The 23,937-nt window shown below is 44.1% G+C and overlaps 2 protein-coding genes across 5 annotated transcripts in view; one reads left to right on the top strand and one right to left on the bottom strand.

The window, feature by feature from the left end:
• The window catches only part of FOCAD (focadhesin), a 214,120-nt gene that overhangs the window by 37,766 nt on the left and 152,417 nt on the right, over nucleotides 1-23,937 (bottom strand). The gene's annotated exons all lie outside the window — the stretch shown is intronic.
• On the top strand, nucleotides 8,628-22,651 carry HACD4 (3-hydroxyacyl-CoA dehydratase 4). The gene is made up of 7 exons (XM_077345197.1): nucleotides 8,628-8,883; nucleotides 12,108-12,215; nucleotides 13,165-13,292; nucleotides 17,164-17,276; nucleotides 19,191-19,297; nucleotides 21,125-21,256; nucleotides 22,013-22,651. Exons 2-7 carry the CDS (start codon nucleotides 12,116-12,118, stop codon nucleotides 22,093-22,095), a joined length of 663 nt encoding a protein of 220 aa, XP_077201312.1. The 5' UTR covers nucleotides 8,628-8,883; nucleotides 12,108-12,115; the 3' UTR covers nucleotides 22,096-22,651.

The raw sequence follows: 23,937 nt of genomic DNA, 5'->3' as shown, positions 1-23,937 counted from the left end.
ACAACTGCTGCTGCATGCGTGTGGCTTCTCCACTGCCTAGTCAAAGATGCAGGCAGAAGAGGACAGACTTGTCCCTGTTCTGCAGGGAAGCACTTAATGGGGAGAAGGAATCAGGTGGCACAACTCCCTCCACAAGGGATCTGGCTCTTTCAGGGTACCTTTGTCTGTGAGAGCTGAGTCTGGGTAGACCAGCCTCTGAAAGGAAGGCATCATGTGATTGCAATTCCGTGATGATGACTCATTAGGTATTAATACTCCTATTAACATTTCTAAACATGAAGGCTGCTAATGCTACCGTTCTGAATTCGTTTTATATGTTTCAAATTGCTCGACATGCCAGATAAAAGTGAGATAAAGGAAAGAACGTGGAAGAGAAAATTTTATTACACCAGAATTTGCCACTAAAGCAACTGCGACACACTAACTCACAAACCGTAGCTCAAGCCTGTATATTGCTAGACATATTCTTAAAAAAAAAATAACCTTTTTTCACTGAAAGAGATGAGAACCAGAAAAAGTCATTCCCCCTAATATTGGTTTTATCCAACAGAGAATTTCTAGGAACAGGGCATTAGTGGACATTTAGGGTAGATGAGACTAATACACAGAGGACAGTACCTTTTTGCCCCACACCTCGACTGTACTATTAATTAATCCACGTCCTTCATTTGCACCCTACCATTTCCCAACAGAGACTCAATGGAGTGTATATTGCACTCCTCTCCTCTGTTTTATTCTCACAATTACTGAGAGGTAGGTTAGGCTGAATGTATGCGTCTAGCTAGCTTCCGAGGCAGAGTAGGGAATCAAATCTGGGTCTCCCAGACATTTGTCCAGCACTCTAAGCACAGTGCCATGCTCACTTATTGGCTCAAAGTCCACTTGCATCCAAAGGGGTTCATCCCAAAGTTCTTAGCAGTTTCCACACACTCCCCTTGGAATATTAAAATCATTTAAAAAGTCCATACTATAGGCTTTGACCGAGTATATCTGGACCTATTCCGCACACAATGGTTAATGCACTTTCAATGCACTTTAGAAAAATATTTTCCTGTTCTACACAGGAAAATGCAGCTGCAAAAGCACATTGAAAGTGCATTATCCTACATGCGTGGAATGAGCCCTAGCTGAACTTGGCTTTAAAGCAGCTAAAGTGGTGGTTCACCAACGCCTCCTTGATATTGAATCTCAGGAGAAAACTGCAATACTTCCCAATCTGTATAATACTCTGAAAAGTTGGTCTGGACTGGCCCCAGCTTATCTGTCAAATATTCCCATGGCAAAATATCACTGGGCCTTCTCTCAAGTGCACTTTAATGCATCTCCATCAGCCATACTTGAGGGCAGGTTTCAAAAGCAGCCTATGGAGCAATCAAACTGCAGCCCTCCCTACAATTCCCATGTGGCAGGGGCTCATGGGAATTGTAGTCCATGGAGATCTGGAGGGCCGCAGTTTGACTACCCCTGCTATGGAGCGAAGCCCTTGCAACATCGACCAAATCAAGCCAATAGCCCACATGTTATTATTTTGCCCTCTGTATTACAGTATTAGGAATAGTTTAATTTTACCCTGGTTAGCACGTTACATCAACTTAATACCCATAGCCACTTATAACATTGGGAAAATAGTAAAACTATGGCTAAGGGCCCAAATATTTCTCAAATGGTAACCAAGTTCTGTAAGTGTTTAAAGGGAGGCATTTTAAATGTTGATCTAAATATCTTATCACATTTGATTTTAATGACTATTGTATTTTAAATTCGATTATCCAATACTTTGTATGTTCCTATTGATATTTCTCTCTGGGTCAAAAGGCTGAATAAGCTGTCTGTCTGACAGGTTAAAACACCACAAACTATGGGTTGGGCTCTCCATGCACAACACAAAGCATCTGAGGTGCTTATTATGCTTTTATACAATATATTTATATATCTATGGAAAACTGAACTATTCGAGATGGCATTTCTTTGCAAGTAACAGGGCAGCACTGTTTTTGAAACTTGCTTGGATAAAGACCATGGTTGAAGACCATTATCTATACTGCTGTGTACAGCTTGCTGTTAAATAGGATCCTATTTACATCATTTCTGTGCCCCTTAATTTGGTTTGTGAACAGTTATGCTGGGCTTCAGTTCTTTCTGTTTTGTTCCAGACTTCTAAATTCCAGACGCATTGGTTACTGGATGTCCCATATTTGGGGGGATTGTATCTGGCTCATTCTGTGTCATTCAACTTGAGTCCCTGTGAGAAAGGTTTAAAAGGTAAAGGTAAAGGTATCCCCTGTGCAAGCACCGAGTCATGTCTGACCCTTGGGGTGATGCCCTCTAGCGTTTTCATGGCAGACTCAATATGGGGTGGTTTGCCAGTGCCTTCCCCAGTCATTACCATTTACCCCCCAGCAAGCTGGATACTCATTTTACTGACCTCGGAAGGATGAAAGGCTGAGTCGACCTTGGGCCAGCTGCTGGGATTGAACTCCCAGGCTCATGGGCAGCGCTTTCAGATAACATTTCTGCTGCCTTACCACTCTGTGCCACAAGAGGCTCTTGTGAGAAAGGTAGACTACAAATAATGTTAAGTAAATCAACAAAACACTTTCTAAATCATATATGCAGGTAAGCGAGTCTTATTTCTAGAGACCTGCAAAATACCTGGAGTATTTTGCAATGATACTTCCATAATGGGCTATGGCTCTTGCTTCATTCCCCCCCCCCCCATTGATGGCAACAGTCTCCCAAAGAGTTGAACTATTTGATGCTCTTCACAAAACTCATACAAGAGTATAAGAAGGACGGTCTAATAATTAAGCCAAACAGAGAGAAAAAGATTTATCCAATGGCAATAAAATAAATATATTCATAAAAGAAAGAAAAGTGTCCTTTTTTGTAGTTTTCCTTATCTGTTTATTCTGTCGGACTTCTGTCAAAACAGAATCCAGGTAATATCCGTTTTCAGTGAGATTCTTTCATCAGTGGTAGCAATTTAGTCACTTGGGAACCTGTCAATACAGACCGGTTTCCCCATACCTATGGTAGCCTGTGGCCAGCATTACATTATGATTATACACAAGGTAAAGTATGATAGGGATCAACAATTTAATATATTTTAGACTTAAGGTTAATAATGATTAATATACTATTTGTATTATACTTGCAGGTTTAAATACTTCATACCTATAAAATTGATAAAAATATTGAAGACTCAGAGCTTTCTTTACTTATTGGATTTATTGTAATAATTTATTTTGATATTGTAATAATAATTCTTATTTAATGTTCAGGACTTGTCACTGATGAAAGAATCTCACTGAAAACAGATATTAGAATCATAGAGTTGGAAGGGGCCATACAGGCCATCTAGTCCAACCCCCTGCTCAACATAGGATCAGCCCTAAGCATCCTAAAGCATCCAAGAAAAATGTGTATCCAACCTTTGCTTGAAGACTGCCAGTGAGGGGGAGCTCACCACCTCCTTAGGCAGCCTATTCCACTGCTGAACTACTCTGACTGTGAATTATTTTTCCTGATATCTAGCCTATATCATTGTATTTGTAGTTTAAACCCATTACTGCATGTCCTCTCCTCTGCAGCCAACAGAAACAGCATCCTGCCCTCCTATTACCTGGATTCCGTTTTGACAGAAGTCCTACAGAATAAACAGATAAGGAAAACTACAAAAAAGGGCACTTTTCTTTCTTTTATGAATATATTTATTGTATTGCCATTGGATACGTCTTTTTCTCTGTGTTTGGCTCTTCACAAAACTATCTGGACCTTAAACCCGCATTTTGAAAACTTTCCTGTATCAAATGAATGGTATTCCCAAACTGGTCAGTAGAGGGCAAAAGGAGACTACATAGCTAAATTCATTCAAGGGTGCTGCTGAAAGCAGTTAATAGTCGCAAGGTGATGTTCAGGTGCTTGTAAGGGTGGGGTTGTACATCAACCTATTGATTTCAAGGAGACATAAAGTCCCTTCAGCTTTCAAAGCTTGTGCATGTTTTCTTCTCCTGAACAGAGATTACTGTTGAGGGAACCGAGTTTGTTCTCTGCTCAACCATGTAGGGACCAAGGAGGGGAGGCTGTAGTGAAATAGTGGCTTCAAATCTTGTTCATGAAGCTTTGGTTCAGGCTTCGGCCCTGCAAAATCTTTAGTGGGCCGCATGAGAAAGTTTTTTGCTTCTCATAGCGTAAGAATGTAGTGCCAATTAGTTGCACCTGTGGCCTTGAGAAGCCTAACACTGTCCGCACCTACTGATAAGACAATTGGCTTCAGATGTTCCCAATTAGCTTGTTATGAGAAATGGGCCTTGAGTGAGATGAGTTGACATTACATCATCTGTTTCAGGATTGGCTCCTCTACCCTGACATTAGTAACCCCACTGGTTAATTGATAAATTATTAATTTGGATATGATTGGTTTCTGTGCCCAAGACCTCACGTGGGAATAAATCATAAAGGTTTTCTATTGTAACATCCCATTGTTCAGATTTTGGGGGAACCCTTGTCTGCCTTGTGAACCTGCGACTCTGAAATTCTATCTTGTCATTCTGCCATTCTTGTATCAGGTGTTAGCCAGAAATATTGTACAACGTTCTTATTTTCTCACTGCTGGTATATATAAGTTATATTTTGTGCACCTTAATGAATATCAATTAATTTTTTTAGAACTTTGTGATATGATTTTGAGACAAGCTAAGTCGAAGCCTAGCCTGCCTAACTCGTACCATACTACCAACCAAGCCTTTTGATTTGTGGGACTTGTCCCTGAACAGGGTCAAGCTCCCTGGTAAATTCCAGCTTCAGCACTGCCTCAGGGTCTTGGATGCCTAGGGACCTATTCAGAGGTGGTGGCAGTACTACCAAACAAGGAGGTTGGACTATCTACTTCTTGGGTTTTGTAACTCTTTTGACTTCTAGTGGGCCACCCTGTTCTCTAAGGCAGGGGTAGTCAACCTGTGGTCCTCCAGATGTCCATGGACTACAATTCCATGAGCCCCTGCCAGCAAATGCAGGCAGGGGCTCATGGGAATTGTAGTCCATGGACATCTGGAGGACCACAGGTTGACTACCCCTGCTCTAATGTCTGCAGACTTGGCCTCAGAGAACTGGGGTGTGACCACAGAGGCAATTTGTGTTGTTCCTCATTTTAAAAAGAGAGATGGTCATGTGCATCTGAAGAAATATTACCCAATTGGTTTGGCAGCCATTACTGTGAAATGCTGTGCAAGACATTCCTTGTGCTAACAGGAACTTTAAGCATATGTCTAGGTAGAAGAAGAGCTTTTGGGTTTTTTACCCCACTTTTCACTACCTGAAGGAGTCTCAAAGTGGCTTACAAATGCCTTCTCCTTCCTCTCTTTGTGAGGTACGTGGGGCTGAGAGCTCTAAGAGAGCTGCTTGCAAGTACAACTCTAAGAGAACTGTGACTACCCTAAGGTAGCTGGATGCATGTGGACAGTGGCATACCTAGGGTATGTGATACCTGAACCCGACTCCATTTTTTGCTGTTTTTTTTTAAACCCTCTCTCTCTGGGCCCCCCGGCTGAGCCAGGGAGACCAAGTACTGCCTGCCCTGCCCTCCCCTCCCAACTCAGACCAGACCAGGGCAGCAGACCCTGAGGACTGGGGTTAATGGGAAGGGGCCAATTGGGAGGCAGCTTCTGTGGGGCCAGAGATATCCTGGGATCATAGCTAGGCAGAGTCTGCACTTACTTTGTTTATTCAATTGTCAATCTTGTTGAATTCAGATCACTTTGAACTAGGGTCTTCTTCTCCCCACCTCCTCCCCATTGAAACAGGAAAGTCTTCTGCACGTGGTTAGGGAGGCTCAGAAGGGGGGGAGAGGGAGGCAAGCCTCTTTCTTTCTTTTCTTGAAGGGGGGGGGGGAGAGGAGCCAGGCAGGGAGCCTCTTTCTTTTCTTGGAGGGGAGGGAGAGAGGATCGAAAAAGGCAGAGGAGGGAGGAAAAATCCAGGACCGACAGAAGTTGAGAGAAATTAGGGGCTTCTCCTTTAAAGCCAGCATGTCACATGACCAGGTGTAGCCTATCAGAGGTTCTCTACCACTGAGCTTTCTTTAGCAAATGGATATTCAGGATTAAAAGCGGTCTGAGATATCGCACAATAAAGGTAGGGTCACTCCGAATCAATCCTTCTTGCTGCAGAAGGAAAATTAAAATCGCCCAAAATCCAAACGGAAATCGCATTCTGTGTAGAGGGCAGGGACTGAATCGATCTGGGGTTAGAATAAAAGCTCTGTGCAGTTTACACCCTAGTCTCCAGACTACATAGAGCCTGCTGGACCCTATATCATTATACTCTGCTGAGGTCCCTTCTCTGTCTAAATCCCGCCTCCCCAGGATCCAGCTTCAATCTCCAGATATTCCCCAAGCAGGAGCTGGTAACCCTACAAAATAGTAAATGCATAAATTCCAAAGGTCAACAAGGAGTCATTTCCTCTAAACAAACCTAAAATGGAGCAGAGACAGGCAGATGGCTTGGGTGGGACCAGCAGCTCCATGGCAGAAGAAGAAGAAAAAGAAGAAGAAGAAGAAGAAGAAGAGTTGGTTCTTATATGCTGCTTTTTTCTACCCAAAGGAGTCTGAAAGCGACTTATAATCCCCTTCCCTTTCCTCTCCCCTGTGAGGTAGGTGAGGCTGAGTGAGCCCTGATTTTATTTATATTTATTTATTATTAAATTATATCCTGCTTTCCTCCATGGACTCAAGGTGGGTTACAAAGAATAAAAGTCCCTATAAAATCCCAAACCCAAAACAGCAGTTTCCCACCAAGTTAAGATGGCAAGATCCCTCCTATTTCCTGCAGTCACCTGAAAAAGGGTATGCTAGATGGAATAGCGAAGCCTGAGGGGGGCTCACTGATCTTAGGCACCTGACCTCAGATATAGACCTGGTAGAAGAGCTCCATTTTACAGGCTCTGCAGAACTTTGCCACCTCTGTCAGGCCCTCAGCTTTCCTGGGAGCTAATTCCCCCAGGTCGGGGCCAGGACCAAAAAGGCCCAGGCCTGGGTTGAGGCTAGGGCAGAGTCTGCACTTACTTTGTTTATTCCATTGTCAATCCTGTTGAATTCAGATCGATTTGAACTCGGGTCTTCCTCTCCCCCCCCCCTCAATTGAAACAGGAAAGTCTTCTGCACGTGGTTAGGGTTTGATTAGCCTTCCATTACGTTATAAGCACCCACCATATGAATGCCTGATATTAACTCCCCCCCCCCCAGCTACAATCTAAAATGGTCTTCTTTCAGTCTCAGTCTATAATGCAGACCTGCCAGACCCCAGGCTGGATATAAGGATTACTGAGGTAAAATATTTAAAGCCATTTGGGGAGGTGTTTATTCATTCGATTTCTATCCTCCCCTTCCCAGGAGACTAGGGCAACTATGGTTGCCAGCCTCCAGGTGGGACCTGGCAATCTCCTGGAATCTCCAGGCCACAGAAATCAATTTTCCCAGAGAAAATAGATACCTCTGAGGGTGTAATGGCATTTCACCCTGCTGAGGTCCTGCTCCTCCCAAACTCCTTCCTTCACAAGCCCCAAACCTCCAGGTATTTCCCAACCCAGATTTGGCATCCTAAGGACAGCTGATATTGCTTTCCATATCAGTTCTGTGAGATAGGCTGGACTGAGAGTGTCTGGCCTGAGGTTACTCAGTGAGTTCAGTGACAGCGTGAGAATCTGAACGAGGGTTGCCGGTCCCTCAGAGCTGCTGGTGGAGGATGGGGTCACATTCCGGGAACAGGGATGAGCGCTAAAATAAATGTGATGTGCTGACATCACCTGGAAGTGACATGGGAGATATCAGGGGGCAATGCTCTTACTTTGAGCAAAAACTCTATGGTAAAATTAGCTTCTTACCATAGAGTTTTGCCCCAAAAACAAAGTGTGTCCCACCCCCACTCTCGATGTCATTCATGTGCCTGTGTTGCTTCTGGGTGATGTCAGCATGCTACATTTACTTCCGGCTTCTTCTCTCCCCATGCCTGGTAAGTTTCCCCACTTGCTGAGAGCCTAACACAAGGGGATCCCCAGCCCCCTACTAGGGATTGGCTGTTGTGTGTGTGGCTCCTCAGAGGGCCAGAGCTCAAGATCCAAGCTGATATCGTAATGCACCAGACTGGGAGCTTGAGATAAAAAACAGTCATTGGGAAACAAGGATCACAACAATGAAATGCCAGAGTTAAGATCCAATGGGAAGTCTCCACTTAGGACCAATGAGGTTACAGGGCAGAGAGATCCTTTTGTTCAGGATCTTTATATATTGGGCGAGGTTGGGGAACTCTGATCAGAGTTTTGCTTGGGTCAAATAAAAAGCTGAAATGCACTAGCTGTGTCTGTGCTTCTTGAACCCACAGATATAACAACCCCAATATAAACCCTGATTTCCCATTCCTGATCTAACCACACTACACTCCCTTCACATAAGAGGGTGTGTTGCTGGTGCTGTTTGTGTACAACACTGTCCCCTGGGTGAGGTCTGAATAGTAATCATGCTTCTGCAATGCTGTAAAGTGTTCATCTGAAAGAGTCTGCTTTTAAACTACAGCCTCTCCATGAAACTGTACAACTTTTAGGTGGACATTTCCCAAGGCAGGAGTGCAGCATGGAACCTAAAATCTATTATTGCTCAGAAGCTGGAGAAAACTGAAAGCATTTTCTGCTGAGTTCTCTTCAGTTTAGGAAAGGCTAGCCCTTTTTTGCAATATCAGACCGCTCTCCATGACGTGCTAGAGAGGAAGGGAAGGAAAGGAGGGGGGAACCTCCCAGCTCTCTGGCAGATTCTTGCAAGGGTGAGGCGGAGACACAGGCATAGCCTGAAGGCTCCAATTCCCTGCAGCAGACGAAGCAGGAACCTCTAAACAAAGGTAAGGGTGGAAGTTCTGAAAAGCTGCTCTTGGGGCCGGAATCTTTCCTGTCTCTTGTTTTGAGGTGGCTGGTTCAGTAGAGGAGCCTGCCCAGCATACCCAAGGAAAGAGCACTTTCACAGAGAAAGGAAACATCCTCTTTCTGGTTTTGGTTAATAATTTTCTCATCTCTTGATCTGAGATAAGATAAACTCACCAAGGTGACTAATTTCAGAACTGTGGATGGTACCGTCTGTGGTGGTGTTCAGATTCCTCTTGGTAGACTGAGCCGTAACAACTGATTGCTTGATACCCAGCTCAACTTCTCAAAGGAAGAGCTCAGAGCAGTAGAATTGCTCATTTTATTCTCCTAGCCAAGTGTCGTAGGGTAGGGAAGACCAACCAATGTTCTTTTGGGCATTCCTGACTGGCTTTCCAAGTGTTTATCCTGTGTAGTGACTGACAATTGCCCCAAAGTGTCTATGACTTTTCTGAAAGGGTTGCTGGGGAGGGGGGGAACCAAATAGCCTGGGTTCTTCTACAAAAGCATGTAGGCATCACAAAACAGGGAGTAAGCTTTTGAGTTCCCTAGAGGAGCTTGTTGTAGGGTCACTACCTTCAGATTGGGAAATATCTGTATATTGGGGGGGGGTGGAGCCTGAGTGGGTGAGGTTTGGGAAGGGGAAGGACGTCAATAAATGCCATAGAGTCCACCTTCCAAAGAGGCCATTTTCTCCAGGTGAACTGATCTCTATCACCCTGGTGATCAAGTAGAATCCTATGAGATCTTCAGCCACCACCTGGGGGTTGTCAGTCATGATTGTTGGGGTTTGTTGATCATTGGTTTGTAATGAAAAATCAGTAACCATCTCAGTCAGGCTTCTGATCTGGCCATGGCATAGATACAGTGCTAGTCACCCTAATGGACAACCTCCATTGCCAGCTGGATCGAGCCAGGTCAGCACTGCTCAGACTATTAGACCTCACAGCAGTGTTTGACATAGTCAACCACCAGCTCCTAACTCACCAATTCGCCAACATCAGGATACGGGGGACAGCCCTCCTGTGGCTGATCTTCTTTCTCTGGGGTTGTGAACCAAGGGTAACAATTGGAGAGAGGCAATAAAGCTGCCATCAGCTCACATGTGGAGTTCCACAGGGAGCAGTCCTCTCTCTGATCTTATTTAACGTATTCATGCACCCCCTTGCCCAGCTGGTCCAGAGGTTTGGGCTGGGTTGCCATCAATATGCAGATGATACCCAGCTCTTCCTCCTGATGAATGGCTGCCCTGATTCACCTCCAGAATCTTTAGCCAGATGTCTAGAAACAGTGGTGATATGGTTCAAGCACAGTCACCTGAAGCTGAGCCCTTCAAGAATGGAAGTCCTATGGCTGGGTACGAAGTGTCCAAGTGAGAAAGCGTGATTGCCCATAAAGTGGCTCACTCTGTAAGGAACCTGGACCAGATCCTGGATGCCTTCCTTTCTATGGAGGCACAGATCACAAGAGTAGCACAGCTGGCATTCTACCACCTGCACTAAGCCAAACTACTAGCGCCCTACTTGGCCACAGAACACCTGGGCACAGTGATCCATGTGACAGGCACTTCTAGACTGGACTTATGCAACTTGCTGTATGAAGGCCTACCCTTAACCTTGACACAAAAACTGCACCTGGTCCAAAATGCTGCAGCCAGGGTCCTCACAAGAACACCATAGAAGTCCCACATCCAGCCCACTCCCCAACAACTGCACTGGGTCCCAATTGAATTCTAGATCTGTGGTGATTAATTCTTTTACTAGTAGAAACTAACACTTTGCTTGAAGAAATGGGAGAGATATCAATCACCTCACAAATATTGGAATATTGATTTGAATCTGGTTATAACATTGCTCCAGTTGAAGAAGAGTTGGTTCTTATATGCTGCTTTTCTCTACCCGAAGGAGTCTCAGAGCAGTTTACATTTGCCTTCCCTTTCCTCTCCCCACAACAGACACCCTGTGAGGTAGGTGAGGCTGAGAGCCCTGATATTACTGCTTGGTCAGAACAGCTTTATCAGTGCTGTGGCAAGCCCAAGGTCACCTAACTGGCTGCACGTGGGGGAGCAGGGAATCAAAGTCAGCTTGCCAGATTAGAAGTCCGCACTCCTAACCACTACACCAAGCTGGTTCAAAGAATAAAGCTTTTTAAAAAAGAGAAATAACTACAATAAATCCTCTTAAAAGAATATATCCTTGAATGTATGCAGGCCTTTGATCTCGAGGTGGGGGGGGGTAAAGCAACATTCACAGCCAATTCCACTCAACTGAATGGACACGGAAATGGCACCCACAGGTTCAGGTTTTAGGGAGGATGGGTGAAAGGTCAAATTGCAGTTTGTTAGCTTTGTAACCACAAGCTAGGAGGAAGCTGTGCATGTGGGTTTTCAGGCTCATGTCTTTAGTGTGCTGCCTTCACTCCACTACCTCATCACAGAGCGAAGCACAAATGGGAAGGCCCAGATAACAGCAGCTATTTTTACCAGCATGCGTCCATGTCACACATCAGCAAAAATTAAAACAAAAACAAATCTCACAGCTGTTTTTGCATGAGAATGATAAAAGGGAAGGACATTTGTAAAAAGAACCACAATATCCCATGTCACTCATCTGCCTCTGGTAATGGTGGGAAGCAGTAAGATCCTTCTGAATCTGTGGGGCTTTTGGTCACAAGCATTACATGAATCAGGAGATGAGCAGAGTGTGTTCTAGTATCACCAGTGATACATGTCCTTGTATCCAAAACATGCTCAAGTAAATCTTGTTTGTGATTTTAGTACCATGCTCACTTTTTTGCCCATCATAGTGAGCGATTTATTGTCTCTGGTGTACACAGTCCATGACATGAAAAATATCTGCACAGTGAGCTCTCATGACTATAGTCCATATAGAACCTCATAGAATCATAGAGTTGGAAGGGACCTCCTGGGTCATCTAGTCCAACCCCTGCACTATGCAGGACACTCACATCCGAATCATTCATCCACTGTAACCTGCCACCCCCTTGAACCTTCACAGAATCAGCCTCTCGGTCAGATGGCTATCCAGCCTCCATTTAAAAATCTCCAAAGATAGAGATCCCACCACCTCCCAAGGAAGCCTGTTCCGCTGAGAAACCACTCTGTCAGGAACTTCTTCCATATGTTTAGATGGAATTTCTTTTGAATTAAGTCCTGCTCCTGAATCCTTCATTCTATCCTCTACAGCTGTTGCAATGGACACCTACTACATTTTCAGCTATTACTTGATCCAGTTCTGTGGTCATTCCTGGATGTTTACCAATATGATCATCAGGTTCTTGTCTTTTGGGGAAGGTAGGCCTATTTCCTCTCACTGTTTTTCATGCAAAGCCCATCGTTAACTATAGGACTGGGGAGGAGGAGGGAAGGCTGATTCGGAACATTCAAAATTTGATGGATCTCTCAAATCACTTCACCGATGAGAGACTGGGATGCTCTAAAAATCCACATCCGTTTAAGCCTGTATGTGGTCCCTCACACACACATCCCTTTAACCGTCATGTTAATCTTGCTATTTATAAATAGTGAAGGCCCTATGGGAATGTTGCAGCAAGCACCAAGACAGCATGCTATAATATCAGGCATGCTTTCCAAAATCTCTGCTGAACTTCAAAATGGCTGTCCAAACTAAGTCTTCTTGCTGGACCTCCTGACAGAGTTAAACTGGTTTTAAGATGGATCCCTGGAATATGGGAATGACTCAAAGTATATTTTAATAGCCACGACAACAGGAAAAGTGGTGTTAGACCTAGGGCCATGTTCAAATGTGACCCAAATCTTGCATCTCATGGCTGTCATAGTATTGCCATGATCTGACAACAAGGAAGAAGCCAAGCCATGCAAAATTCCAACTGGAATATCCTCTGTATTGGGTTGGTCAACATCTTAGCCAAGGGGTTGCGGCTGGTTTAGTCAGTACATCTAGGACAAATGTGCTTCCAGATGACCCTCACATGGAGTTTCTACGCTGTCAGAAAACTCAGACCTCCATGTGCTGTTACACAGACAGATCTATCACCATCTCATGCACTGTAAAACATGCATGGGATGGGCTCAGAATTTAATCTTTGCCTTCTAGCCAAACTTGCAACACCACAGGAAATCCTTGAAAAAAGTTAGCCTGTAGAAAACTGGAACACTATTCACTTCCTGGGAGGGAGGGGGGAGCATGAATTGCAAAGAGAAGATGAGTTCTAAATACTTCTTTTTCCTTCTTATCTCCCCCTCCCCCTTGTGCATTAAGATTCCGTGGCAGATACTTTCTATTCTATTGGACTTGCAATGCGTATTTGCCAGTCATTGTCTGTCCTGGAGCTCTTGCATATATTTCTTGGCATTGAAAAAGATCGTTTTTTCCCAAGACTTTTACAGGTATGCAGCATTCAAAGGGTTGATATCTGGTACTTCAGTCATATTTATTTGTTTTTGTATTGCACAATGTGTTTTTTAATGACTGAAACAAATAATCCTATCCTGGGTGAACTAATTTTTCAAGATGGCTCATAAATGCATGCTCAGCCTGTGGCAGCTCAAGCTAAACATGTGAAGCTGATGACGCTTTCACACATGCAAGTTATGACATGGTGTAGTACTCATCAGGTAAGATGGCTAAGCATTGCAAGCCAGCCTTTATGGTCTTTCCTATCGTCCAGAAGAGGAAACTTCACTTTAACAAATGCCAATGATTTTTCAGCACCACAGACTTGGAGACAAATGATCTAGATTGGCTTCTAGATGGGCTTCAGGTGCTGTGCACAAGTGGTAAGAATGTAGGCACAAGCTAAGCACATCTGCTTTTCTCGTCTTGCTGTGACATTTAGTCTCCACCAACATGTATAAATGCCAGAGGCATGTGGTGCTCACATGTCATCCATGAGCCAGTCATCCCTTCTCAGAGTAACCTACGCCAGGGGTAGTCAACCTGTGGTCCTCCAGATGTTACTGGACTACAATTCCCATGAGACCCTGCCAGCAAACACCGGCAGGGGCTCATGGGAATTGTAGTCCATGAACATCTGGAGGACCACAGGTTGACTACCCCTGACCTTCGCCATAGCATTGTCATGAGAATAAACTGGAGGAGGGGAAAGCTATGCATGCGGCCCTGAGCTCCTTGTAAGAGAGATAATAATAATTTATTTTTATAGCCTGCCCTTCCCATTTGGCTTAGGGCAGGTAACAACAAAAGATACACAAAATAATAAACTTCAGGGAATTAAAGTAGTTATTCCATATGTGCAATTAACTATAATTATCAATTTCCACTGTTTATCCTTCATACTCTTTGTCTTATGGGGAACATTTATGAAGGATGGATCCTTAGCCCCAAATATGGAGAAAATCCAGCTAAGTAAATGGGTTTTCTTCTGTTTAGTGGAGTGTTGCATACCATGAAATCAGTTAGAGTTATGCATTTCATTGTGCAGTTGAGGTAGCTGCATTGGTTCACCAGTTTGATGGCACCTCCCTGACTTTCCCTGAGGCATGGAGAGGGGACTATTTGAACTTGGGGGGGGGGGATCTTTTTTGCCACCAGGTTATTCTTGTATTGAGGGGTTGAGTAAGATTCTAATTTTTAATTTTATATATGTGGGATGTTTTCTTTATGTAACCCGTTGTGAGATGGCTTTGCTGATAGCGGCAGGGAATATATCCAATAATAACTATAACAATAATATAAAGCAGTGGTTTTCAACCTTGGGGTCGCTTGGCCCCTTCCATCGGGTCCGCCCCATTGCTGGCAGTGGGGGTCGGCGGTGAGAGGTGGTGGCGGCTGCGGGTGGAGGCAAGTGGAGGAGGCGGCCAGTGGTGGAGCCACGGTACTGGCTATCTCCATGCCGTCTCGATTGTTGTGTGCCTGCATGTGCACCCACTCATGTGTCCGCCGCCACCGAAGTTGGGGTCGCAGCACCAAAAAGGTTGAGAACCGCTGATATAAAGGAACAAGGCAATATTCTCTAGGTTGGTGGGAGTCATAGTGGGGGCACAAATCATATCACAGTGTCATTCATTTAATTTTGTTAACTGTGTGTTTGTGTGTGTGTGTTGGGGGGGGGGGTGACCTGGTCTGGATTTTCTTCTTCAAGCATCACAATGCCTGGGTAAGCCCTGGGTAATGCTCTGTGATTTGGCGTAGGGGGTGTCCTTTCCATTCTGATGCAGTTTCCGTATTTAAAAATTAGCCCGTGTGGATTTCACACTGTCTCAATTTCATTTTTCACTTCAAGAGTCAGAGAGAGGGGGGAAAGAATTTTCTCTATATATCTGAGGCAGAACTGCAGTGTGTAGGAGAGATCAGATGATTTGGAGTGATTGACAAACTGATAGGATATTTTAGCATAAATCAGTTCAAGTTCCTTAATTACTGTGTTCCAACCACAAAGTGGCATTATAGAACCTGAACTGCTGTCTACCAACAGGGTGGAAGCCGTATGCGAGAGTGGAAATTCCACTGTGATCTTGAAGAACTGGAGCATGAAGGCACAATGACACTTTTTTTTGTTTATATTTTTTCAATGACTGTACATGCTTCCAATTTCGGGTTTATTTTTTGTAAGAGGGCTAAGAAATGTATATTTGAATAGAGAGATTACGGAGTGTTTGGTATTTTCATTCTGAAAACTACGTGCAGAATACCGGGGGAAACAAAAATTAATCATAATTGACTAAACAAAAATCATTTGCTCATCTTATAAGAATTCTGCTCACAAGACAAGATGGCCCAACCCCATTTTAAATTATATTTTTTCCCAAGGCCAAAGTCTAAATCAGATCTTAGAATGAAGAGCTCTTGACTAACGGGGAGTTCCACTCCTTCATGTTCTCATACCACAGAGATTATGCAATAAAGTAGGCTTGTCAGCCTCCAGATGAAGGCTGGAAATATCCTGGGATTACTACTGATCTCCAGCCAATGAAGATCAGTTCATCAGGAGAAAATGGCCACTTTAGAAGGTGGATTCTATAGCATTATACCTCATTGAAGTTCCTTCCCAGACCCTGCCCTCCTCAGGCTCCAAAATCCTCCAGGTACTTCCAAACCCAGAAACGGCAGCCTTAGCAAGCAATAAGGAATGTAGGGTTGTCAACTCCAGGCTAAGAAATTCCTGGGTATTTAAGAGTGGAACCTAGAGAGAGCAGAGTTTGGGAAAGGGAGGGGAGCTGCAGTAGGGTATAATGCCATATAGTTAACCCTCCAAAAAAGCCATCCCCCCCCCCGCCCCCGAAGAACTGACCTTTGGAGATCAGCTGTAATTCCAGATCACCAGACCTGCTTGGAGGTTGACAACCCTATTTGTAGGTTGGAAAGGACTATTTCCACATGTGCACCTCCCCAAAGTGTTGTGGAAGACCAACGTTTCAGAATTTATTGTAATCTGACATTTAATGCCTCAGGTAAGACAACCTTTAGACTGTCTAGACACCTCTCTCCTTGCTATTAAACCAACAAAACCTCTTTTCAAGTGCTACTTTAAGGAAATTCAGAATGACCCAGTTTCACTTATAATTACTGTCAATTATTCCTCCATGTAGAAGCTTTTCCCAGTGTGATCAATGGATTTGGCAGTAACTGTGCTTACGACTGTAATGCTTGTTACATACTAGGCTGAAGGAGGAAACATTGTCCATACTGCTAATGAGTGTATGGTTTCAGGCTTTTAAAATGAAACAACTGGTTAGTTATATTGTAGTAGGGCGTGTAAGATGGAGCTCTTCCGCCAGGCTTATAACTGAGGCCGGGCGGAAAGAAGATCAGCCCCCCCCCCACAAACTGGTGGTAGAGAGTGTCACCCCCCTCCTGTAGTTGAGGATGCGGAGACCAAATGAGTAGATTAAGCCATCGTTGTTGCCACTATTGTAAATTTATCGGATCTCATTGTTATTTTATGGTTTTAGGGGACAGGGTTATGTAAGCCGCCTCGAGCCTTCGGGGGGAGGAGGGGTATAAATACAATAATAATAATAATAATAATAATAATAATAATAATAATAATAGTATGTTAGGCCAGTATGACCTTTCCCTTTTCAACAGTCTTCAGTGGTCCTACTAGAGTCTAGGCTCAATGACCAGACTCCTACTACAGTCTAGGCTCAACATCTTCAAATGGTTGTTCTGCTTCTACTCTATGAACCCTCCCTCAGCATACTTTATGAAAGTCTGTCTCATGGCAACCTTTCTGATATGCAGAATAGAAACAGGCTGTGTGGGCAGAAACCTACCTTCACTGTTCTTTCTTTCCAGATTACAGAAAAAATCATAATCTTATTTGTTGTGATTGCCAGTCAAGAAGAAGTTCAAGGGAAATCTGTGGTGTGCCTCATATTTTTTCTCTGGAGCTTCCTTGATGTAATCAGGTAGAAAACTGAGAAACATTGACTGAAACTTTCCGATTTAAGAAAAAGAGAATATTTGTTTCTAACTTTGCACATCTTTCTTTTTAAAAGAAGGTATTATAAACTGAGTAGTTCAGCCATTCAAAATCTTCTCCAAGTGTTAGGCTGGGATGTCAGTTGAGATGAATTGACATGGAAAACATGTGAGAACCAGCTCTCCATGAATAGAACAACAGCTCTCTTGTGCAAACTTAGTTTTGGACACCCTAATATGGTGGACAATGTGTCATATAGGATTATGGAGAATTAGGGCTCAGATTTGTCACTGGGTGAATTTGAGTCTCTATCTCTAACCTACCACAGAAGCTTTATGTTATGTTTCTCTTGAATCCTCCCCAGATTTGCCATCCTTCCGCAGGGCCTGCAAAACGGAGCTCTTCCGCCAGGCTTATGGTTTAGATCGGCAAGTGTGCATTGTATTTATTTACTTCAGTTACACCCTGCCTGTCTCTCCAATGGAGACTCAAAGCTACATTGCAAGTTCCTTGCAGAGAACTTTAGAAGAAGAAGAGTGGGTTCTTATAGCCACTTTTCACTGCCTGAAGGAGTCTCAGAGACCGATTCTGCATGGGCCAGAAAGCCCGACATGGTGGCGACAGGGCTTCGGGGAAAATCCCCGATTATGCCTGATGTCACCACCATCTGAGGCCTGGCCCGACCCAGGCTGGGGAGCACAGTGGGCGCAGGCAAGGGCTGGCTCGGGCCTTCATGCCCAGCTCCTCCCCCGACCTACAGCGTCCCTGCAGGGATGCCTCTCGCTCCTGGCAGCTGACAGGGGCATCCCCCACCCCCACCATGGTGGGAGAGAAGCATGCTGCTCCCCACCATCATGCAGCAAGGGGTCTATCCCCCCCTCCGCTGCCACTGCCGGCATTTCAGTGCGCACCCCATGCTTCCGGCTCCACGTTGCCTGCACGGAGCCTTTGCGCTGGGGCAACCAGCGTGCGCCCTGGAAGCTCTGTTCCTGTTTATAATCGGGGGATGGCGGGGCTTTTGGCTCCAGCGCAATGGCATGATGGCAGCTCGGTGTAGCTGCCGCCGTGCACAATCAGTCAAAGTGGCTTACAATTGCCTTCCCTTCCTCTCTACACAACAGGTACCCTTAGAGGTAGGAGGGGGCTGAGAGAGCTCTGACAGGACTGCTTGGTTAGAACAGCTCTATCAGTGCCAGCCCAAAGTCACCCAGCTGGCTGCATGTGGAGGAGTGGGGAATCAAACCTATGTAGCCAGATTAGAAGCTGCTGCTGCTAACCACAAGGGCTCTCCCAAGGCATGCCTGTAGACTTTCACCCATTGGTTGGCCCCACAGCACAGAAATTGTTGGGTATCGTTTTCCTATCCTGTTATCAAGAAAGCTTATTCTTACAGAGATCAAGAATTAAGAATGCAGAAAAGGCAAGAAATTGGGCTTACCTATTAACATTCACTATCTTTTTGCAAATTGCAATATGTGTTCCCTTTTGGCTCTTTTATGAAACATTATTACAAACAAGAAAAAGAGAGTCTGAAAAAGAATCTCAGGAAATGAGAAATGATGCTGAAGAATCTGTTTACTTTAGCCTCTGTAGATACCAAGCTCTGCACTAGGAGAGGGTTATTGGTCAGCCAAGGAAGAATGTGCACTAACTGGTATCTCCAGTTTCCTGCAATTTCCCCATATCAATCAGGTTAAACAAACAGGGTGCAAACCAGACCATCTCAAGAATCTAAATAGCCTTGTACTCTGGGCTCCTGGGAAAATGAGAAGACAGCTCTGGTGTGCCCTGGCCTACCATCTAGATTCTAGAAATGCTTTCAGTGTCTATCATCAGACAAAGCTCCGCTTGTCTGGCTTTCAAAGCAATATCTCACAGCTTCCTCTTTGTTATATTCTAGGTATACATACTGCATGCTAGCCGTGATAGAAATACACTTCCAAGGACTGACACAACTAAATTATGTGCTATGGATTCTTTTATATCCGTTATCAGTGTTGGCTGAAGGTAAAAAGATCGATAAATCTGATCATTATTACAATTTTTAAATGGCATATCAATCTTCATTGTCCACAGTTAACTTACAACTTTGATTGAAGGTATTTCTAGTATTTTTAAAGAATGTTTAGGCCCTACACACCACCAAGCAAGTCTTGCAGCCCATTCCCATGTCTGTTTAATGAAGCTGCCATACTGAATCTGACCCTTGGCCCATCAATATTAGTATTGCCTACTCAGACTGGCAGCAGATCTCTCAAGTCTCAGGCAGAAGTCTGCAATATGCTGTTTAATTGAAGAGGTCAGTGATTGGACCTGGAACCTTCTGCATGTGGAGCAGATGTTGTGTCACTAAGACCATTTATGCACTGGAGGTTTCATGCTGGGCTGCAGGCTGGAGTTTTAGTTGTGGCAGGTATCCCCACCTCTTCCTGCACCCACACAGGGAAGCATTTGGCCCAGTGTGCCTCATCCACCCCCAATTTGGGCTCCTGCACTGAAGCTGGGACAGCGAAGTTCCCAGTGCATAAACGGTCTAAGCCACAACTCATTACTGAAAGCAGAATTGCCAATTTCTAGGTGTGGCCTAGAGTTCTCCCAGAATTATAACTGATCTCCAGTTCTCTTGAAAAATGGTAGCTTCAGAGGAAGAACTATGAGGCACCATATCCCTCTTGAGCTCCTTCCCAAATCCCGACCCCCCAGGCTCCCTCCTCAAATCTCCAGGAATTTCCCATCCTGAAGTCAGCAACCCTGGTTCAGAGGCATATCTCATCAGATTGGGTTTTACTTCCAAATAAGTTTACACAGGATTGCAGCCTGGGTATTCTGAAATTTATAATGACTGCAAATGAAAGGGCTATGTATTTGATAGATGCTTATTTTTGCTACTCCATGCAAACTATTCTGCTGTGCTAAATCAACTTTTCCGTTTACAGTTGAAATTTTAGCTGTTTTTTCATTATGCTTGACAAATGGATCTATGTAAATAAAGACCTTTCCCCTTCGCGCCTAGAGAGAATGGCCAATTAACCCAAAACACCTTGTCTGTCTTAATTATATGTGTGCCTAATGTTGTGGGGTGCTGTACAGCAGGGGTTAGTAAGCTTGTTGAGTCTGTAGGCAGTTTTGGAATGTTGACCAAGATTGAATACCTTTACAAAATGGCTGCTGTACGCACAATCACAAAATGACTGCAATGGAGCCCAAGGGCCAAACATTGCTTATTTATTTCTTAACTGCCATTCCCGGCACAGCCAGCTTGTGGCAGTTTACATAGATTTAAAACCCCACATAAAACAATACCCAACCAAGTATAAAAAAAACCCCAGATGGCGTAAAAACCCTATCTACGCCGGGATACTCCCTCATTCCCACCCCCACCCCCCCCAAGCACAACCATTGGCCCTCCAGGAGGTACCTTCCAAGAGTATCCAGGCAACAGCTTTTCCATAGGCCCATGTAGGGAGGGAGCCAATCTTCCTGGCCCGGCCTCAACCAAATGCCTGATGGAAGAGCTCCGTTTTACAAGTTGGAAGGTTGTAAGCCAAAGACTTTCCTAAAATGGAGCCAGCTGTTCCTGAATGGGTTCTCCTCAAGCACCTCCTACTTCTAATCATATGAAGGAAAGTCAGTACTGGCTCTTTATTTAGGGGAAAGATTCATGGATGAAGAGCTGATAGGAAACCCACTGGTGTGCATTATGTTATCCTTGGGTACCACACTGGGAATCACTGTAGCACATTGCAATCTTTCATTATATGCAGAAGCCTAAGATTAAGGACGCTGGCAAATTTAGAAGTGTTCTATTTACTACTCATTTATTTTTCTCCTCAGCATTTGCTATATATGAATCACTGCCTCACTTTGAAACTTCTGGCACTTACTCCATCAAACTGCCCTTGCCATTTGCTGTGCCCATCTACTTCCCTTATATACTAAAAATGTACATGATAACGTTGTTTGGAGGTAAGTACAGAACAGAGATGCCTCTAGTGAGACCAACAAATCTGGATATTGCAGCCCAGTCTCCCAACTAGGAACTGCTCTGGCACAGTCAGTTATTTGCTCAAATCTTGTCTGACTTCATGTTCTTCCTCCATCACATTACTTCTGTCCTCCTGTCTGATCCCCAGTATTAAGGGATCTCCAATGGACAATTGGAGACAGAAGCTTCTGCTAGTCTTCTTTCCCACTGGCGCTGGGATATATGGCAAGCCAGTCCAGAAGGCCAGCTCTAGGCTGCTAAGCAAGTGTTAAAACAGATTGCAGTATATTGGGTGGGGGAAAAATATTAGATAGGTTTCTTAGGAGCAATTTCCTAATGTACAAATACACTCGTTATAAAAACATGCACACTCCACCTTTCTCTGCAAACTTAAGGCAACTAACATGCCAGCAGACAAGATACACTGAAATCAGCAAATAAACATTCATTTGGTCTCAATCACATGGGAACCATACACTATTCCCCAAAACTATAACCAGGTCCCAACAGAAAGTCATCTGACATAGTCCTTGTACTGAAAGGTGGTAAAGATAATACCCTCTCCCTACTCTTGTAGAGTGGTCCATAAAATTGACCCAGCCATCAAGAAGGCCTGGAACTGGGCGGAGGAGAAACAGAGATCCATAATAGGGCACAAGCTGGATCTGATTGGAAGAGCTCAGGGGGCAAGCTCAGTGTTATGTTGCTGGCACCTAAAACATGTATTTTGAATTTAGGTATGTGCTTCATTGTCCAACACCTCGATACAGAATGGAACGCTCACCTCAGAAGCTGTAGTGGCAAAGTGAAAAGCAGCTAGCCACCGGTTTTTTTCTTGGCAATCAGGAAAATGGTTTCAGGCGTCCTGCTGGCAAACACACCTGGAAAACTAAGCATCAACCATGTTTTTCAGCCAATAAAGAGACAGTTATTTATCGGCAGCTTAAAGAAGTATGTGATGCCACACTCTCACTTGAATCATGGCTCCATGAATTAAGCATGTGCGCATAACAGGGATGAACTTGGAACTGAGTGTACGACTTCATTTTTAGAACATGTTTTTGGGCTTAGTGGCTGTTAAACAAATAGGAAGGAAAGTCACCAAATTCCAGTGACTCTTTACCAGCATAGGACTGCTTGCAACAGCTCCCCTGTTCAAGTCAAAGGAGTACATGATCTGCTGCCTCTCTTAAAGGCAGTGGGGAAGCTCCATTTGCAGGAGCTCCATGTATACACGGAGGCTCCTCTCTTGCATGCACGTTTCTTATACTCACTCAACAATGTTTAAAAGTTGTCCTATGAAATGTTCTGTGTTACTAACTAGCACTACCATGAAGTACTCTGAAAACCTTCATGATTAAAGGATCTTAGCTGAGGTTGTCGCTTTAGTATATAATTCAGGCAACAAACATAATTCAAAAGATGAACAAGCATGGTATAGTGTAGCCTTTCTCAACTTTTTTACCATTGAGAACTCCCTGAAACATTTTTTAGGCTTCGAGAAACCCCCAAACCCCCAGAAGTGATGTGATCATGAAGAATATGGTTGGGAAGCCAGGCTATGTACATGCCTACCCAGGGCCCCTCCCTTTCCCACCCCCTCTATTTTGGGAGGGGAGGGTGGGTTGACATGTCCATGGTCATATCACCCAATCAGTGTTTAATACATTTATATATTTATAAATTCATTAACTCACACCCATTCAGGAAACTCTTCCAGAGCCATCAAAACCCTGGTTGAAAAAGCCTGGTATAGCGGCTGGAGCATTAGATTAGGATCAAATCTTCCATGGCAGCTTAATTACAGTCAGATGTTCTCAGCCCTACCTACATCACAGGGTTGTTGCAGGGATCAAATAGAGAATAAATGATGTGAGCCACTTTTAAGTTACCACTGGAGAAAAAAGGCGGGATATAAAAGAATAAATAAGATAGTCCAGAAGGCTAATGCACAGAAAAATCAAGGGAGAAATAAATGGGAGAGCCTACAGAGCACACAGCTGCCTGAGGAAAAATTAATTTAACAGAGAGCAGCTTGCCAACTTTCTTGATTGATATATATAATATTATATATATAATAGTTGTAGCACTTTCCAGATGTTAACATAGGTCAATAAACAGCACAGAAATGAAGAGCAAAGGACCATAAAGCAGTACAAAAACCAGGTGGAAAAGCAGAATGACTTGGGAATGTTATTACCTTACAAAGGCAGCTGCTGAGTAGCAGGACCTGCTTCAATGGAAGGGAGAAATGGGGATTTGTAAAATCACAGTATGCTCAGGTGTTCATAAAAAGTGATATACACACACAGGACTTTTAATACAGGTGTTTTGGTTATTTTATTGGTCTTGCCACAGTGTTGCCCAAAACCCATGAAAAACCAGTGCAAAGAGTCAAGCAGCATTTGTTTTAAAACCTACAAGAGCAGGTGGCATGGTTCTCTCTATCTCTTGCCCACCACCTACGTGCTCCTAATCCCACTCTTCTCATTCTCCCTTCAGAAGTGTGTTTCCAAGCATGCCGAGTTCTTATTTCCCAGGACTGGTTAGATCCAGTTTTCAAATGCAGGATCATCCTGCATCAAGCCTGAACTCTCCCTAGAAGTTAAATGAACTAAACTGAGGCTTCCATATTTTAGTCACTTTACGAGAAGACAAGAGT

Source organism: Paroedura picta, chromosome 7 (genome assembly GCF_049243985.1).
Source record: "Paroedura picta isolate Pp20150507F chromosome 7, Ppicta_v3.0, whole genome shotgun sequence".
In the NCBI taxonomy this organism is placed as follows: Eukaryota; Metazoa; Chordata; class Lepidosauria; order Squamata; family Gekkonidae; genus Paroedura; species Paroedura picta.
This window is presented reverse-complemented; position numbering and strand designations above follow the sequence as displayed.

Bases quoted from the DNA above. Each gene is read 5' to 3' on its own strand.
- HACD4 (XM_077345197.1), top strand. From the start codon at position 12,116: ATGGACACCTACTACATTTTCAGCTATTACTTGATCCAGTTCTGTGGT. The intron at 13,293-17,163 runs GTATGCAGCATT...CTTTCTTTCCAG, and splicing joins TTTTCCCAAGACTTTTACAG to ATTACAGAAAAAATCATAAT. The intron at 21,257-22,012 runs GTAAGTACAGAA...TTTTGAATTTAG, and splicing joins CATGATAACGTTGTTTGGAG to GTATGTGCTTCATTGTCCAA.